At 36.1% G+C, this 18,798-nt stretch overlaps 1 protein-coding gene across 1 annotated transcript in view; it reads right to left on the bottom strand.

The window, feature by feature from the left end:
• Window positions 1-13,329: 13,329 nt before the first annotated feature.
• BTBD7 (BTB domain containing 7) overlaps window positions 13,330-18,798 on the bottom strand; it is a 388,408-nt gene continuing 382,939 nt past the window's right edge. Inside the window, exon 6 of the mRNA XM_053710123.1 lies at window positions 13,330-18,069. Within this exon, the coding sequence (XP_053566098.1) occupies window positions 17,263-18,069 (807 nt within the window). The 3' untranslated portion in view covers window positions 13,330-17,262. The remainder of the gene's footprint in view (window positions 18,070-18,798) is intronic.

Raw genomic sequence — 18,798 nt, 5'->3', positions numbered from 1 at the left:
AAAGTATGCAAAGAGGACCAAGTTGCTGCTTTGCAAATCTGATCAATCGAAGCTTCATTCCTATACGCCCAGGAAGTAGAAACTGAACTAGTAGAATGAACTGTAATCCTTAGAGGCGGAGTTTTACCCGACTCGACATAAACATGATGAAATAAAGATTTCAACCAAGATGCCAAAGAAATGGCAGAAGCTTTCTGGCCTTTTCTAGAACCGGAAAAGATAACAAATAAACTAGAAGTCTTACGGAAAGACTTAGTAGCTTCAACATAATATTTCAAAGCTCTAACAACATCCAAAGAATGCAACGATCTCTCCCTAGAATTCTTAGGATTAGGACATAATGAAGGAACCACAATTTCTCTACTCATGTTGTTGGAATTCACAACTTTAGGTAAAAAATCAAAAGAAGTTCGCAACACCGCCTTATCCTGATGAAAAATCAGAAAAGAAAACTCACAAGAAAGAGCAGATAATTCAAAAACTCTTCTGGCAGAAGAGATTGCCAAAAGGAACAAAACTTTCCAAGAAAGTAATTTAATGTCCAATGAATGCATAGGTTCAAACGGAGGAGCTTGAAGAGCCCCCAGAACCAAATTCAAACTCCAAAGAGGAGAAATTGACTTAATGACAGGTTTTATACGAACCAAAGCTTGTACAAAACAATGAATATTAGGAAGAATAGCAATCTTTCTATGAAAAAGAACAGAAAGAGCAGAGATTTGACCTTTCAAGGAACTTGCGGACAAACCTTTATCTAAACCATCCTGAAGAAACTGTAAAATTCTCGGTATTCTAAAAGAATGCCAAAAAATGATGAGAAAGACACCAAGAAATATAAGTCTTCCAGACTCTATAATATATCTCTCTAGATACAGATTTACGCGCCTGTAACATAGTATTAATCACAGAGTCAGAGAAACCTCTTTGACCAAGAATCAAGCGTTCAATCTCCATACCTTTAAATTTAAGGATTTCAGATCCTAATGGAAAAAAAGGACCTTGCGACAGAAGGTCTGGTCTTAACGGAAGAGTCCACGGTTGGCAAGAGGCCATCCGGACCAGATCCGCATACCAAAACCTGTGAGGCCATGCCGGAGCTACCAGCAGAACAAACGAGGATTCCTTCAGAATCTTGGAGATTACTCTTGGAAGAAAAACTAGAGGCGGAAAGATATAGGCAGGATGATACTTCCAAGGAAGTGATAATGCATCCACTGCCTCCGCCCGAGGATCCCGGGATCCGGACAGATACCTGGGAAGTTTCTTGTTTAGATGAGAAGCCATCAGATCTATTTCTGGGAGTTCCCACATTTGAACAATCTGAGGAAATACCTCTGGGTGAAGAGACCATTCGCCCAGGTGCAACGTTTGGCGACTGAGATAATCCGCTTTCCAATTGTCCATACCTGGGATATGAACCGCAGAGATTAGACAGGAGCTGGATTCCGCCCAAACCAAAATTCGAGATACTTCTTTCATAGCCAGAGGACTGTGAGTCCCTCCTTGATGATTGATGTATGCCACAGTTGTGACATTGTCTATCTGAAAACAAATGAACAACTCTCTCTTCAGAAGAGGCCAAGACTGAAGAGCTCTGAAAATTGCACGGAGTTCCAAAATATTGATCGGAAATCTCACCTCCTGAGATTCCCAAACCCCTTGTGCCGTCAGATACCATCACACAGCTCCCCAACCTGTAAGACTTGCATCTGTTGAGATTATAGTCCAGGTCGGAAGAACAAAGAAGCCCCCTGAACTAAACGATGGTGATCTGTCCACCATGTCAGAGAGTGTCGTAAAATCGGTTTAAAGATATTGAGATATCTTTGAGTAATCCCTGCACCATTGGTTCAGCATACAGAGCTGAAGAGGTCGCATGTGAAAACGAGCAAAGGAGATCGCATCTGATGCGGCAGTCCTAAGACCTAACATTTCCATGCATAAGGCTACCAAAGGGAATGATTGTGACTGAAGGTTTTGACAAGCTGATATCAATGTTAAAACTTCTCTTGTCTGACAAGGACAGAGTCATAGACACTGAATCTATCTAGAAACCTAAAAAGGTTACCCTTGTCTGAGGAATCAATGAACTGAATGGTAAATTGATCCTCCAACCATGAACTTGAAGAAACAACACAAGTCGATTCGTATGAGATTCTTCGAAAATGAGAAGACTGAGCAAGTACCAAGATATCGTCCAAATAAGGAAATACCAAAAACCCTGTTCTCTGATTACAGAAAGAAGGGCACCGAGAACCTTTGAAAAAAATTCTTGGAACTGAGGCTAGGCCAAACGGTAGAGCCACAAAACTGGTAATGCTTGTCTAAAAAGAGAATCTCAGACACTAAAAGTGAACTGGATGAATCGGAATATGCAGATACACATCCTGTAAATCTATTGTAGACATATAATGCCCTTGCTAAACAAAAGGCAGGATAGTCCTACAGTAACCATCTTGAATGTTGGTATCCTAACATAACGATTCAATAATGATAGATCCGGAACTGGTCTGAAGGAATTGACCTTCTTTGGTACAATGAAGAGATAAAATAAAACCCCAGCCCCTGTTCCAGAACTGGAACTGGCATAATTACTCCAGCCAACTCTAGATCTTAAACACATTTCAGAAATGCTGAGCCTTTGCTGTGTTACCTGGAACACGGGAAAGAAAAAAATCTCTTAGCAGGCCTTAACTTGAAGCCAATTCTGTACCTTTCTGAAACAATGTTCTGAAACCAGAGATTGAGAACGGAATTGATCCAAATTTCTTTGAAGAAAACGTAATCTGCCCCATACCAGCTGAGCTGGAATAAAGGCCGCACCTTCATAGGTACTTAGGAGCTGGCTATAGGTTTCTATAAGGCTTGGATATATTCCAAACTGGAAATAGTTTCCAAACTGATACCGCTCCTGAGGATGAAGGATCAGGCTTTTGTTCCTTGTTGCGAGGAAAGGAACGAAAATGATTATTTACCCTGGAAAGAAAGGGAAAGCAAAGTTAACTTAGAAGACATATCAGCATTCCAAGTTTAATCCATAAAGCTTTTCTAGCTAAAATAGCTAGAGACATATACCTGATATCAACTCTAATGATATCAAAGGATGGTATCACCAATAAAATTATTAGCATGTTATAGAATAATAATAATAATGCTATAAAATTATGATCTGTTACTTGTTGCGCTAAAGCTAACCAAAAAGTTGAAGCTGCAGCAACATCCGCTAAAAATATAGCAGGTCTAAGAAGATTACCTGAACATTATTAAGCTTTTCTTAGAAAAGATTCAATTTTCCTATCTAAAGGATCCTTAAATGAAGTACTATCTGCCGTAGGAATAGTAGTACATTAGCAGGAGTAGAGACAGCCCCATAACCTTAGGGATTTTTGTCCCAAAAAACTCTAATCTGTCAGATGGCACAGGATATAATTGCTTAAACGTCTAGAAGGAGTAAATAAATTACCCAAATTATTCCATTCCCTGGAAATTACTTCAGAAATAGCATCAGGGAGATTAAACACTTCTGGAATAACTACAGGAGATTTAAAACCTTATTTAAACGTTTACATTTAGTATCAAGAGGACCAGAATCCTCTATTTCTAATGCAAATAATACTTCTTTAAGTAAAGAACGAATAAATTCCATCTTGAACAAATACAAAGATTCATCAGCATCAACCTCTGAGACAGAAACCTCTGAACCAGAAGAACCATTATCAGTATCAGAATAATGATGTTCATTTAAAAATTCATCTGAAAAAAGAGAAGTTTTAAAAGACTTTTATGTATACTAGAAGGAGAAAAAACAGACATAGCCTTCTTAATGGATTTAAAAAAAAAAAAAAAAAAATCTCTTATGTTATCAGGAACACTCTGAAAATTAGATGTTGACGGAACAGCAACAGGTAATGTAACAGTACTAAAGGAAATTTTATCTGCATTAATAAGTTTGACATGACATGTAATACAAACAACAGCTGGAGAAACAGATACCAAAAGTTTATAGCAGATACACTTAGCTTGGTAGCTCCAGCACTGGGCAGTGATTTTCCTGAAGTATCTTCTGACTCAGTTGCAACGTGGAACATCTTGCAATATGTAAAAGAAAAAAACAACATATAAAGCAAAATTGATCAAATTCCTTAAATGACAGTTTCAGGAATGGGAAGAAAATGCCAGTGAACAAGCTTCTAGCAACCAGAAGCAATAAATAATGAGACTTAAATAATGTGGAGACAAAAATGACGCCCATATTTTTTAGCGCCAAAAAAGACGCCCACATTATTTGGCGCCTAAATGCTTATGGCGCCAAAAATGAAGCCACATCCGGAACGCCGACATTTTTGACGCAAAAAAACGTCAAAAAATGACGCAACTTCCGGCGACACGTATGACGCCGGAAACAGAAAAATTTTTTTGCGCCAAAACAGTCCGCGCCAAGAATGACGCAATAAAATGAAGCATTTTCTACCCCCGCGAGCCTAACAGCCCACAGGGAAAAAGTCAAATTGAAACAAATGCATTTATCCCAAATATGAAACTGACTGTCTGAAAAATAAGGAATGTTGAACATTCTGAGTCAAGGCAAATAAATGTTTGAATACATATATTTAGAACTTTATAAACAAAGTGCCCAACCATAGCTTAGAGTGTCACAGAAAATAAGATTTACTTACCCCAGGACACTCATCTACATGTTTGTAGAAAGCCAAACCAGTACTGAAACGAGAATCAGCAGAGGTAATGGTATATATAAGAGTATATCGTCGATCTGAAAAGGGAGGTAAGAGATGAATCTCTACGACCGATAACAGAGAACCTATGAAATAGACCCCGTAGAAGGAGATCACTGCATTCAAATAGGCAATACTCTCCTCACATCCCTCTGACATTCACTGCACGCTGAGAGGAAAACCGGGCTCCAACTTGCTGCGGAGCGCATATCAACGTAGAATCTAGCACAAACTTACTTCACCACCTCCATCGGAGGCAAAGTTTGTAAAACTGAATTGTGGGTGTGGTGAGGGGTGTATTTATAGGCATTTTAAGGTTTGGGAAACTTTGCCCCTCCTGGTAGGAATGTATATCCCATACGTCACTAGCTCATGGACTCTTGCTAATTACATGAAAGAAACAGATAATTCTGCAGATACCTCAGAAGATACCTGTGCAGCAAAATCTCCAGGCAAATAAACTCCTCCAGGAGGCTGAGAGGAACCGCAGAGCACTACATGCAACACCAATGAAGCTTGGGACGTTTGAGGAGAAGGCTGCAGCAAAACCTGAACAGCATTATCCTGGGAGACAATAGGCTCAGAGGGCAGACAATTTAGCTAAAATGCTAAACATGTGGCACAAAATTGCATGGGCAAAACAATCAGGGCCTCTAGACATAGACACTTGTCAAGAGAAACAGAGTCTAGATCTGTGTCCATTGCAGAAAATCAAATTACCCAAACAAAGAGAGAATTTATATTTTTTTTTACTGTCACTTTAAGAAAAATTTAAACACCTAAAAGCGTTAACACGTTAGACAAAAAACTTCCCAGATGAACTAAACACTGCAGCAACCTACACACCTCAGATAAACTGAAGTGGCCTTACCACATTCAGAGGATCCCCAAAATGACTGCACCGGAACTGCTGGCAACTCTACAAAACAAAGGATGCTCAGAGACTGACTAGTTTAATTTCTACTGCCGCAACAGCCGGCACAGCACACAAGGCAGCTCCTACGTGACTCCACACCGCTCTGAACTGAAGTGTTAAAGATCACGTGACCGGCAGAAACCGGGAACAGCGCAAAACTAAAAACGTGCGCTCCCAGGTGAAAAAAGAAAGCCGTTTAAATCTTAATGGAACCGCCACACAATTTGAAAATTTTTAAAAATTGTCCAACATGCCCCAAATAAACACACACATAAATAAGAGCCATTTAGGGAAAAAACTTCCCCAATAAGAGAAGATTTAACCCATTAGTCCCCTCACATGCAAAAGTGCCTGCCCACTGCCACGATAATCCTCAACATATAGGATAATAAATTAGTCCCAAAATTCTGTAGAGTTAACTCCTTAAGTGCAAGTCTCCTTTACCTAGAAGACAAAAAACACTTACCTGCAGTCTAGCTGTCGAGCAGGAAGACAGCTAACAGGACGTGAAAGGACACAAACTCCTTACAGAGGCCTATAGTAAACAAGCCCTGGCTTTCTATAACAAGGGCAGCAAAATGTTAGGAAGTTGTGAGGTAGTGCTTACTTTGTTTACTAACTGCTTAAAAGCCACCACCTACTCTACTGAAGAAATTGACATGGACTCAGCTAGACCCAGATCCTTGCTTGCAGGGAAAAGTACCCAAAAAAAGGAATTAATTTCTTCAGACACCAAACTTCACCTCCTCCATTGACAGAGACAAAGATAATGACTGGGGATTATGGGTAGGGGAGTTACACTTAACAGCTTTGCTGGGGTGCTCTTTGCCTCCTCCTGCTGGCCAGGAGTGACATTCCCACTAGTAATTGAATGATGTTGTGGACTCTCCATATCTTAGGAAAGAAAAAATGTTAGTGTATATTGTATGCATCCCTGAACAGTAGAGTCCAAGGAGCGCTTGAAACTTTGAAAACTAGGGGAGAGTCTTGTGGAGCGAGGCAGAGAGTTCTACAAGATAGGGGCCAAACTGAAACATCTTGTAGATGGGAACGTGAGGAGATAGAGGAGAAATCATGAGCAGAGCGATGGGGAAGTGTGGGAGATTATCTGGAGGTGAGGTTTGAGATATGGGGGGGAGCAGTGTAATTGAGGGCCAGGATTGTTTTATTCTGGAGGCTAGAGGAAGCCAGTGAAGGGATTGGCAGAGCGGTACAGCAGATGAAGTGTGAGGTGTAAGGAAGATCAGCTTGGTAGATGCATTCATTATGGATTTTAAAAGGAAATAGATGGCAGCTAGGGAGACCAGAGAGAGGATGGGTTGCAATAGTCAAGGCAGGAAATGAGTGGTTTGAAATCTTAATTGTGTTCAGTGTGAAGAAGTGATGAATTTTGGAGATGTTTTTAAGATGGAAACTCCAGGAATTGGACAAAGACTGGATATGGGGAGTGGAAGAAAGATCAAGTGTGCTGTATGCCCTTTCTTTTTATGGTGGTCGTATTGATCCCCCACTAGCTCCATATGGGTTTCTAAATTTTATGATTAAACTAAATTACTTATGGTCAATAATGTAAAAATACATGATGTAACAAATTAGCAAATCATTTTAACATTTGAATTTTTCTTTACAGAAAATAAACTTAAATGTTGAGAGAATAAAAAAAAAGTCTATGTACTTCAGCAACTCATTTAAATATCTTCCTATAAATCAATAGAAACAGTACACAATTTATATACAAGCCATTTATTTTGAAATGCCAACTATATGTAAGATAAAGTCCATGTTACATGCTTGTCAGTAACAGTAGAAAAATAGAACCAGTGAAAACCTTTGTACAACTGCAATGGTACTTAAAAGAGAAAGGTGTTATACAATGTTTCACACAAGACACAAATTCAAGTCTGGAAGTAACTAAATAAAAATACTATTCTTTAAAAACACTATGTACAATTGAATCGAACAAATCTTACAAAGTACTGGTTTATGCAGGTTGTAGAAAACACTTGCATAGGACATGAAATCAGTTCGTAAAGATTTTTTTTATTATCTGAGCCTTAAGCGTTGAAGGCACTTGACTTTATACCAGGAAATTTAAAACTGTGTCAACCACAGACACTTAATTTCTTAAAAACCGAGCCTCCTTTGACATTGTAAGTACAGAATTCTTCCATCCAGTTCACAGGTTTTCTGGTCACTAGTAAATTGACCTTGACACAAAAAAACATACAGATGAAACACCACAGGCAAGGAAGCTTAAAGACAATTCTAGGTAAACTGCTTCATTCTTAATGTTACAAATACATTTCACATGGAATGTCATTGGTAAGATGTTAACTTGATACAAATGTGTTGATTTAGTCACCAAAGGTATGTACATTTCATTGCAAAATAATTGAATTAGAATAAAAAAAAATAAAATGACGTGCATTATAAAGTGACTGCTATTAAAAAAACTTTTTTTTGTAGTATATACCGTTTATGCATCTACACTTTGTCTTGAATGGGATAAATCAACTTGGACCCCATATGTTTTATTGAAAATATAACATTTTAACAGTTTACAAGATAGCAATGGTCCTACAGTAAGTGTCTTGCGTATTTTATTCATTTAAAAAAAAAAAAAAAAAGATATATATATTCGTTTCAAGCCTATGTTCCAAACATTGCTGTAAAAGTCAGATCGCTATAAAAACAATGAATGCATACTTTTCTCTACTGAACTGTCACTAAGACTAATAATTAGAAAGGTGCTTTAGAAGCATTAGCTATTTTGTCAGATTTGTGTTTTTAGAAGAAAAGACACAAAGATATAATGCAGTCATTACATTTCTGTGCTGAAAATATTTGAGGTGTAGTGTGGTTGTTTGCATAAAAAAAATGCAGGAATCAATACTGCAGGGTTCGCTCATGTGACATGTACTTTTGCAACATGAGTTCCAGGACGCATATTCATTAATTAGCCACTGCATACAGAACTCAATATTTTTGCTGGCTGTTTTAAGTGATAAAACGTCTGTTTGTAGTTATACCTAAGATGTGTTTGACCATAAAGTAATACGTATAACATATTTTAGACAAAGGTTGTAAATCCTATGGCCCTAGGTAAACAAATATTTACCTCTACAACCAAACCCTAATCCCACACTAACACATCTGCTACTAATGGAGAACAACTCTTCTGCTCTCTCTTTCTAAAATAAAATTAAAGTATACAGTTCTGTTTCTAGTTTATCATCATTATTATAGTAGTTATGGTTCAAACATTCATATAAACAGTTGAAATTTTGATTTTGGGTTTAAACTAATAACATTTCTAAAGGTTGTCATTTATTCAGATTAGTGAGAAAACCAAAAGTTTCTTATTTGGAAAAAAAGGTTAACCACCACTTATCAATTATTTTAACTGCATTCATTTTCCTAATGAAGGTAGGTGGAGTGATAAAGTTTCTCTCCTATTAAAGGATAACAAAGGTCACTACTAAAACAGATGTTAATTACATAATTTTTATGCATTCAATACAAAACATGATAATTTATGTAAGTGTGGATTTCAGACTTTTTTTTCGAATTACATTTTTGTTTTGAAACCAGAAATTATTATCAAAGCTATATGAGCAACATACACAAACCATATGTTAAATGGAAGAAAAATGGATCAGAACTCAATTTGATTATCAATGAGGGCGATTTTTATTATTCCTATAAAAATGTTTCAAATCTCATGGTTAATAGTAACTTACCATATCTCAGATTAGTGTTGTAGGAATGTTTATGTATCTAGCAGATTTTACTTTTTCAGCAGATAAGCGAGGCTGATGCTTTGCAGAATTCAAAACTAAACCTATTTCTGTTGCAAAACTCATTCAGCACCAACATAATTAACTTACATGAGATTTGTTCAAACTTTATGAGATACAGCTGCTACTTATGGCCTTTGGAAGTGATGAAAAAAAGATAGATAATATGACCTTACAATGATGGCACAGAAATAGATTATGGATAATGCATACAGATTACTTACTCTTCAAAGTCATCTAAAATATTTGACTGGTCACATCAAGCAATTAAAGGGACACTGAACCCAAATTTGTTCTTTCATGATTCAGATAGAGCATGCAATTTTAAGGAACTTTCTAATTTACTCCTATTATCAAATTTTCTTTATTCTCTTGCTATCTTTTTTTTTTTTTAAAGCAGGAATGTTAATCTTAGTAGCCAGCCCATTTTAGGTTCAGCACCATGGATAGCCCTTGCTTATTGGAGGCTTACACTTACCCACCAATAAGCAAGAATAACCCAGGTTCTCAACCAAAAATGGGCCGTCTTCTATGCATCACATTCCTACTTTTTAAATAAAGATAGAAAGAGAACAAAGAAAAATTGATAATAGGAGAAAATTAGAAAGTTGCTTAAAATTGCATGCTCTATCGTAATCATGAAAAAAAAAAATTGGGTTTAGTGTCCCTTTAACTTCCAAAGATAAATATTTTGACCTCAAACAAAATCTGTTATGTACTTTTAATTTGTATAAAATAAATGCTAACTCATTTGTAATGTGATAGAAGCAAATAATTATTTCACTGAGTTTACTGATGAGTAAAGTATTGAAACTTATACAACAAATATCCAGAAAAGAGTGTGAATAAAAATTCTGAAGGATCATTGAGCCTGAGGGGACAATTCTCTCAAGCTCTCTGATCCGGTGGGATTCTATAAGATGCCTTTCAGGCACTGTTTATCAAATTAAAGGGAGTTCACACTATGTTGAGACACATTTAGTTTACACCATAATGCTTATTTCTCATGTTGCGAATGAGAGAATCTGTCCTGAATAAAACTTATTTTCTGAAGGAAAAGTTTATTATATGTATATATATATATATATATATATATATTTTTTTTTACTTAAGTGCAAGTTTTCTCATTATACTAGAAAGTTGTATTCCGCTTATGACTCATTAAATGCCATGCGAAATTAAAACTTATGAATGCAAATTACAGGCTCTATATTGTGTGTGTGTGGGGGAAATGTACTTTGTACATGTTAACCTCCGTTGTATAAAGTCACATTTACTCATCATATTATTGTATTTTATAGCACTGCTTCCATTGCAGTCACAGGATACTTATATCACTGTTCCTACATATCATGATAACTTTATTGATAGGTATCTAGACAAACATTGATACAATCTCTATTATACATACTCTGAATGCTACATTTATTAATTCAAATGTTTCCAAACTTTAGACCACAGGTACCCATAACAGGGCAGGTCACATTATGTAAAAGATTTCCCTACCTGTTGAGTAAGTCAGTCTTGAGATGGAGGGAAACTGATCAGCCCAAAAAAAGGGATACACAGCCCACCCTGTTAAGGTTACCTGAGGATTAGCATTAAGGAACACTGTACTTCCCCATGTAAAATAATAATAAAACAAATATCAAAGGCTGTTTACACAAAAAATTGAGGCAAACCTGGAAAATAGTGTGCAGAAAATTGGCTCAGATAAATTTGGTGTAATGATACTGTCCAGGTTGTATAACTGGACTTTGATGCACATTTAATCTCTTGAATATAGGCAGAAAGCAAATATAGGAAACAAATATAAAGCTCTTGCTTAACAGTCCATGAGTAACATACAGATATTTAACTATCACTTTCTCAAAAAAATAAGTTTTACCAAAGGAGCCACAAAGGAATGCTTGACGAGGTCAGGAAGTGAATATATATATATATATATATATATATATATATATATATATATATATATATATATATATATATTAGGGCTGCACGATTTTTTGCGTTTTCGGTTTTAAACCGCGATTAATTGCATTGCTGCGATTTAAAAACCGCGAGAGGTCGCAAATGTTTGCTAAAAAAACAAAAACCCTCAGAAGTGGCTGTACTGCATTATTTGTATGTGATTTCTTGCAAACCAGCTCCATCTAGTGGTTGTTTTTAGCACACATTTGTAAAATGTCTGTTTCACTTTCTGTTTGTGATCTCAGCATCCGATCAAGCTATTGAAATCTAAAAGCAGAGCCCATGCAGGAGATGTGAAGAGGTACTTATATTTCCCCCTAGGGACCTCTGCAGCCTGAAACTTAGGGTATGTAATCATTATGGAACCATGCAGAAGACTGAATTGGAGGGAAAGCCACTTGCTTATATATCCCCCTAGGAAAGTCTGCAGTCTGAAACTTAGGGTATGTAAACATTATGGAACCTCCCACACAATCTCCTGCTCTCTGAGAAACGGCTCAAATACATAGCAGATGCAGTTAACCCCACGGCTGCCAAAAAGGCTAAAAATGCATTCCCCTCTGCTGCTGGGTTAACTTAACTGCATCTACAATGTATTTGATATCAGCAAGGCACAGCATTTCTGAAAGGAGCAGCCCCCCACCCCTACTGCTATATGCCTGTATTGGATTCCTGTACAGGAGCAGGGCTCATTTTTAGTCCAATTAAAATGTTTAAAAAAAGAAAAATGAATATATGAATATATAAGTGTGTGTAACTGTGTATGTGATTGTATATTATATATATATATATATATATATATATATATGTGTGTATGTAGCTTACACTGCTTCATATTTTAATCATACCACTGTCCACAGTTAGAATGACTGTCCAAGAAAATTTGACAATGTTGTGTGTCATAAGACCCAATAACTGGCTAGTGGCTACTATTTAATCACATCACAGGCAGCAAATATAAGGTTTTTAATGCAAAATGAAGGTGTTAAGGTCATTTATAAGAAAATCGCGATAAAATCGCAATCGCATCCCCCCCCCCCCCCAAAATCGAATTTTTTTTTGTCCATATCGTCCAGCCCCAATATATATATATATATATATATATATAAATAATCACACTTTGAAAGGACTTGTGTAACCCTAAACAACTTCCTTTTTATATATTTACAGCAGTCTGAAACTACTAAGCAAGGGTCACTATTTCTTCAAAAGTGATTTTTTTTTATAAAACAAGCCACTAGGAATGTGGGTTCATAAGTTAAGCAGAATGTAGTGAACCATTTGTATTATTGATAATAGTAAACTATATTGAAACCAAGCTCAGAGAGCATTGACAAAATGATAAAAGCCCCATGTAAAGTAAAATTTACATTTTTGGATGCTCAAACTTGGCATGTGCATTCGGAAGCTTCAGGTGCGCCTCAGAATACTGACACTTGCAGTGCTGGGCTCTTTTTGGAGTCAGATTTTTTTCTTGTGAAAGTGCATTCAGATCTTAGTGTGTTGTACTTTAAGTAGAAATCAGTCTCCGAAAAGAGCAGAATGCTGTGAGGGGGCCGTCTTTCAACTCATTCTGAGGCATACAAAACACTTGAGAGCTAGGATCTATGCTTAGAAAAGATGATGATTAAATGTACTAAAAAAGGAAGTTGTTTAGAAAAAGGCTTATTCTGTTTAAAGGGTGTGCTTGTTGGGAACATGCACAGAAACTACTAAACTAAATTTCACATACATTACCAAACCATTGTCAACTTCAATATACACACAACATACAAAACATTCTGCACAGAACAGCAACAACGAACACCACAAGCTAATCAATATTCTAGCTACTTTGCAAAATAATCAAACCATGATTTGGGTCACAGAAAACCAGACATCCAATATATCCACATTTCACAATCTGTCATGAAATTTAGAATCTTCAGAAGTTTATGTTATAGAGCATTGTCAATCAACTCCCAAAATTTACAGCAACATACTAGGCTAACAAGTAAATACAGACTAAAGCCCTTTAGTTTCCTCAGGAAGAGGTATAATGAAGGCAATGCAGTAATGTTAGCACCTAAGCTGAATGATTCTGTAACACAGATTTATAAGTCTGAGTGTGCGCTCGCATGTGCCGACCAGTTTCTTTTTATCTAGTTATGTATCATGAAAAAAACTGCATATGTTGCATTCTTCCCTCTATGAAGAATTTGCAACAGCTACCAGGGAGAAAAACAAAATAATTAAAAACACATTGAAGAAACCACTCTGAATAAATACAAGTGTTTAGAAACTTCTTATCAGCAATAATAGAACTTATGTTCTTTTTATCCACTAATAGGGAAACAAGGAAGGCTGTTCAACCTTACTCTGGGTGAAATTAAACTCCCATTGTCATTATAAGAAAAAAAAAATCACTTTACTAGCTGTCAAACTAGAATTATACACTACATCTAAATTTTGACTATAATGCAAATGTATATTTAAAATGAGTTTTTCATGAAGAAAACAGACTAGAATGAAAAATATTAGCCTTGTGAAAAGAATGTGAATTTAGATTCAAGTCACCTGAATTAAATGTTCATTCTGGAAAGTTATTTTTAAACTACAAAATCATAGTAATGCTGCTGTAATTTATTTTGTATCTCAATAATGGAACAGTGCATATATTTTAAGACAAAGCCATTGTGTTTAATCACCAATGCAATTGCTGCATCCAATGAGGGATGTTCATACTGATTTATCATAAATACATTTTACTGTATATATTTAAATAATCTCAATCCTGGACACTGGTCACAAGTTGTAAATGTGTTTTCTAAATACGTTTTTCAAACATGATCGGTTATTTAATTAAAAGTAAACCATGATGTAATTGTTTTGGATCCATGAAATTTCTATGCAATATCTCCATTAACATTTTCTGAGATACTCCATGTTATGCAATTAAACAAAATATCCTTCAAATCATCCCTTTAAATAAAAAAAACTGCTTTGCAACATCTCAAAATTATATATATATATAAAAATCAAAGAAAAGAGGGCATGTAAACTATCCAGAGCTTTTTGAAGATTTCAGTTTCATGACATGAAGCAGTTACAATAAGTTTTTAAATTCAGTAATAAGATTATTTTTTGAACCATTACAAAGCATGTTTATATACAACTGTGTTGTATCTTTGTTCATGCGCTTCACTATATATATATATATATATATATAATCTAATTTTTTTCTTTCAATCCAGTTTTGCTGGAACAGTCAGCCATAGAATGCATTGTACAAGTTTACTATTTCATTAGGGGAAAAAAAGTTGGGGAAGTTAACCAAGAAAAATGCCAATTTGTCAAATTGATGTCATAATAAACAACAATCATCATATACCCAGAATCAGAGAATGCAGAATGTGTGGCCAGTGTTTAAGCACAATTCCATTGTATATATAGATAGGATGCTACAAATGTTTTCAGTTGGATTAGCAATACTGGGCATAGTGTAATATGTACCTGTAGAAACTTCTTCAAACTTGTCTTCTAAAAACACTCACTGGCTTCCTTTGATTTATCAAATGGATGAAGTAGCTGGTTATGTGCCCCATCAGAATCTAATTATTTCTCAGCAGGAACTAGTATAAGAGAGGTTAACTGCTCAAGTCTATCCTTACTTAAAAATTTTATTTTAGGGCTCCTTTGTCATATAGAGGGGCAATCCATATAAATGTATTTTACAACACCAAAGCAGTGACTCTGAAACAACTTTGGATACACAACTATCTTCTTGGGCAGAAAAGTATCAAAATATTTGTGTGATTTGCCAACGACAGGTTTTAATATCTGAGCATCTAGACACAACAGACAACAAGCTGTCTGCATTATAGTATTCATCAGTTATTTATAGAATTGCACAATTTAAAAGCCAACTTGCCATAGATAAAATACATACTAGCCTGAAACAAAGGGCTCAATTTATCAATCCATTGGGGACAGGGGCATACATATTTGGCTGTTCGCCCGAGCTCTTCTCTGGCGGGCAGCGCATTGCACATGAGCGCTTCTTTGCGTTTGTGTGCTACCTCACCCCATGCACAGCCAATTACGCGAGGGCAGGAGCTGTTAATCTCCCTGGTCGGATGAGACCAGGGAGATTTAAATTATCCACCTAAGAGGTAGACAACAGGGTAGGGAAGCAGCGCTCTGATGACCGCTGCTTGATAAATGCTGGCTGCAGGTTCTCTTGTGCGAACCTTTAGTAAAAGGGAGGACTTGATAAATCGAGCCCAAAATGGCAAAGCGCATACACAGTCAATCAAGAGCAGAAACAGGTGAAAACTACAGGGGTGCAACTTTTGGAGGCCAGTAAGAAGAACTGGAGATAATGGTGACTTAATTTTAAGATATGTATTGCCTTTTTTGTAAGCTTAGCTTTTAAATTGTTAAATTTTAAAAGAACTATTATGCCCTTTAAGGATTCTGTTTATGTATAAAATGCAGTTGATGCACTTCTCCAGGAGGGGGGGCAAAGGGTCCATGGTACAAGAAGCTAAAATAAACCAAAATAATAGTATAAAAGATCAAAATTATTGAATGTGACCTAGTTTTGTACTATTAAAAAAAAAAAAAAAAAAGATAGAAAATATATCTTATGTGAAAAGCACCATGATTAATCAAGTTCATTTGATAAATCACTTATCTTTGGAAGATACCATTTATAAAGATAAGCTTTTCATATATCATGTGAGTCAAACATGGGTAATGACACCTATAATCCAATAATATAGATCTTATGGGCTTTTACCTTTTAACAAGCTTGTAGCCATAGTATGTTGAGGCTGAACAGACTGGACAAGTATTTGAATGCACCTTTTCAAAATAAAATGTGCTCCACATCTCACAAATTTCCACTTTATAGACCCACCCCTGTCTGAGTGTATAGGCAGGGGTGGATTGGTGTTTTTGCATTATGTACTAGCTTGTCTATCATTCAAGTTTTTGCATGAGAATGTGCAAGCAAGGGGAAGTCATGCTAAAGACTCACGGTCATTTAAAGGTGCAGATCTGTGCATATAGATGTAGTAGAGCAGAATTATACAGCCCCAGTATACTATTGACTTTTATGTCCCTATAGAGTTATTCAGAAGCAAGTTACTCAACTCTCATACATGGTAGACTAATACACAAATCACATTCAGTTATTTTCAGATCTTTAAAGAAATGGAAAGAAAATTAAATTAGAGATGTGTAGATCATCCACTCCATACCAAATGTAACAGTGTTATCAGAATGAGTGTGAGCCGTCATAAGATTACATATAGTTAACAGAGTAGGTTTTTATCTATGTGCTCTTTGGAATTTCTTAATAAAAAATAAACAGTTTGTATCTTGTAAGAAAATGCATTACATAGAGTTTAACCCACTGAATATCGGAACTGGAAGGTTGACCGGAAGGAAAAAAAAAAGCACAAAATACATTTTTATAAGGTTCACTGTGATACGCAAAATATAACAAGTAGGAAAATGTATAAGTTCAAAAGAAGACTGCTAATAAAAATACCAAGGTGCTGAATATGCCGTTTTGTTTAAAACATTGATCAAAGCAAAAAGCTCATTAAAACAAAACAAACATAGGAAAAAACAAAAAAAACAAGCAAATCAAAACACACAAAAAGCAGCATTCAAAAAACAGAAATAGGATGCATGCAGCCACTAATAAATCATAAACAATATAAAATAGAACTGAACACATTTAAGAAAATTAACTTATTTCTGGCATTGCAAAGCCTGACATAGCTCATGCAAAATACTACGAAATGTTGTATTCCACAAGTTATTAGGCACAGAGAAACTGTCGAGGTTATTTTCAAAGGGCTGATTTTTTGTAGAGGAAGTCTTGTTTGTTTGGTGACCTCCTTTCCCTGCCTACAGGATCTTCCCTTTCAAGGTCCATATTTCTTTGTGCACCATGATCTAGCAAATCTGAATCAACAATTCTTCTGAATGATCTCTCATCCTGTATTTCTGAGCTGTAGGCAGGATGTAAAGGTCTACTAGAGGTCAGGCCATAAGTCAGATCAGTTTCTATTTTCGTTCTACCCCGCCCATGATGAGGGCCGTGGTTAGCATTCTCCTGAGCAGCTAGAGCCAAATCTAGCCGCTGAGGGGGCTGTTCTAAGACATCAAGGTGTAATGGTTCATTCTTTTGTCTGTGAGGATGACCATCTTGGGAAAATAAATACTCTCTCCTTGAATCCTCATGTTTTTTAGGCGAAATCTGATTGGTCACATAAGCAGACTTCAAGCTGTTTGCCTTACTGTGGGTGTATAAATCAGGACCAAAATAAATACCCTGAGAGGGCAAAGGAGAATGTCTGCTTGGGACCGGAGTAGATGGTCTGCAAGCAGAATTAGAAAAGTCATAGAAGTCTGGGTACTCCGTTTGACTCTCTCGTGCTTCCATTTTATGCTCCATGCTGTGTTTTTTCCTTGCACTGTGCATATGTCTGCTAGGATTGCATGAAATGTGCTGTGGTGGGCCTGGCATCTCCGAAACCTGCTGGCTGAGCTGTGTATCAATTGTCAATTCTGGCAACCTTCTATCTTTTAAGGACATAGTGGATACTCCCATGGCAATATCAGGCATAAACTCATTCAAAACTGGCTCGCCACACTGGAAAAGGAGGGAAAGTAAAACATATTAGAAAAAGATCCAAAGTTTCTTCTGTGCTAGAAGCATGAAAAACTTACATGTACTTTACTCTCTACTTTTTTAAAAAAAAAAGAATAGAATAGAAGTTACACTAAGATTTTTTTTCTGACATTTCAAAATTTACTTCATCTTGCAGGCCCCGGTATCATGTGACAGCCATCATCCAATCAGACTTGTATACAGCTGTTAATAGCTAAAATCCAGCAGGAACAGAGCTTAATTATACAATCAACTATGACAAACAGCCCGATGATCATAATCGAATAATGAATACAAAGTAAAACAAAACAAAAACTTTCAATAACCCAAATGCAGTTGTCTTTAGAAATAAATCTTAAAGGGATATAAAGATCAAAATTGAAATGTGAAAGTATAAGAATATATTTTAGCAAGAATCAATGACTAAATCCCAAAAGCATAAAAAAGTTAATTTTTCTTTAACCCCTTCAATACCATTTAGTTCAGAGAAAACGTGCCCAAAATACCAGAGTTTTTAACATTTTTGCCATCACTCGATTTAAACAGAAATAGAACATTTTTTTTAAAATTTATTTAACTATATATATATAAAAAAAAAAGTTAACTTTTCCCCCACAAACTGTGTTTCTCACTGAAATTTACATAACACAAATGGTTGTAAGCGCTTCCCTGGGATCCTTTTTGTTCAGAAACAGACATGCATGGCTTTGC

This window comes from Bombina bombina, chromosome 1, assembly GCF_027579735.1.
Source record: "Bombina bombina isolate aBomBom1 chromosome 1, aBomBom1.pri, whole genome shotgun sequence".
NCBI lineage: Eukaryota > Metazoa > Chordata > Amphibia > Anura > Bombinatoridae > Bombina > Bombina bombina.
Note: the sequence above shows the minus strand (reverse complement) of the source record. Positions and strands in the feature narration are given on the sequence as shown.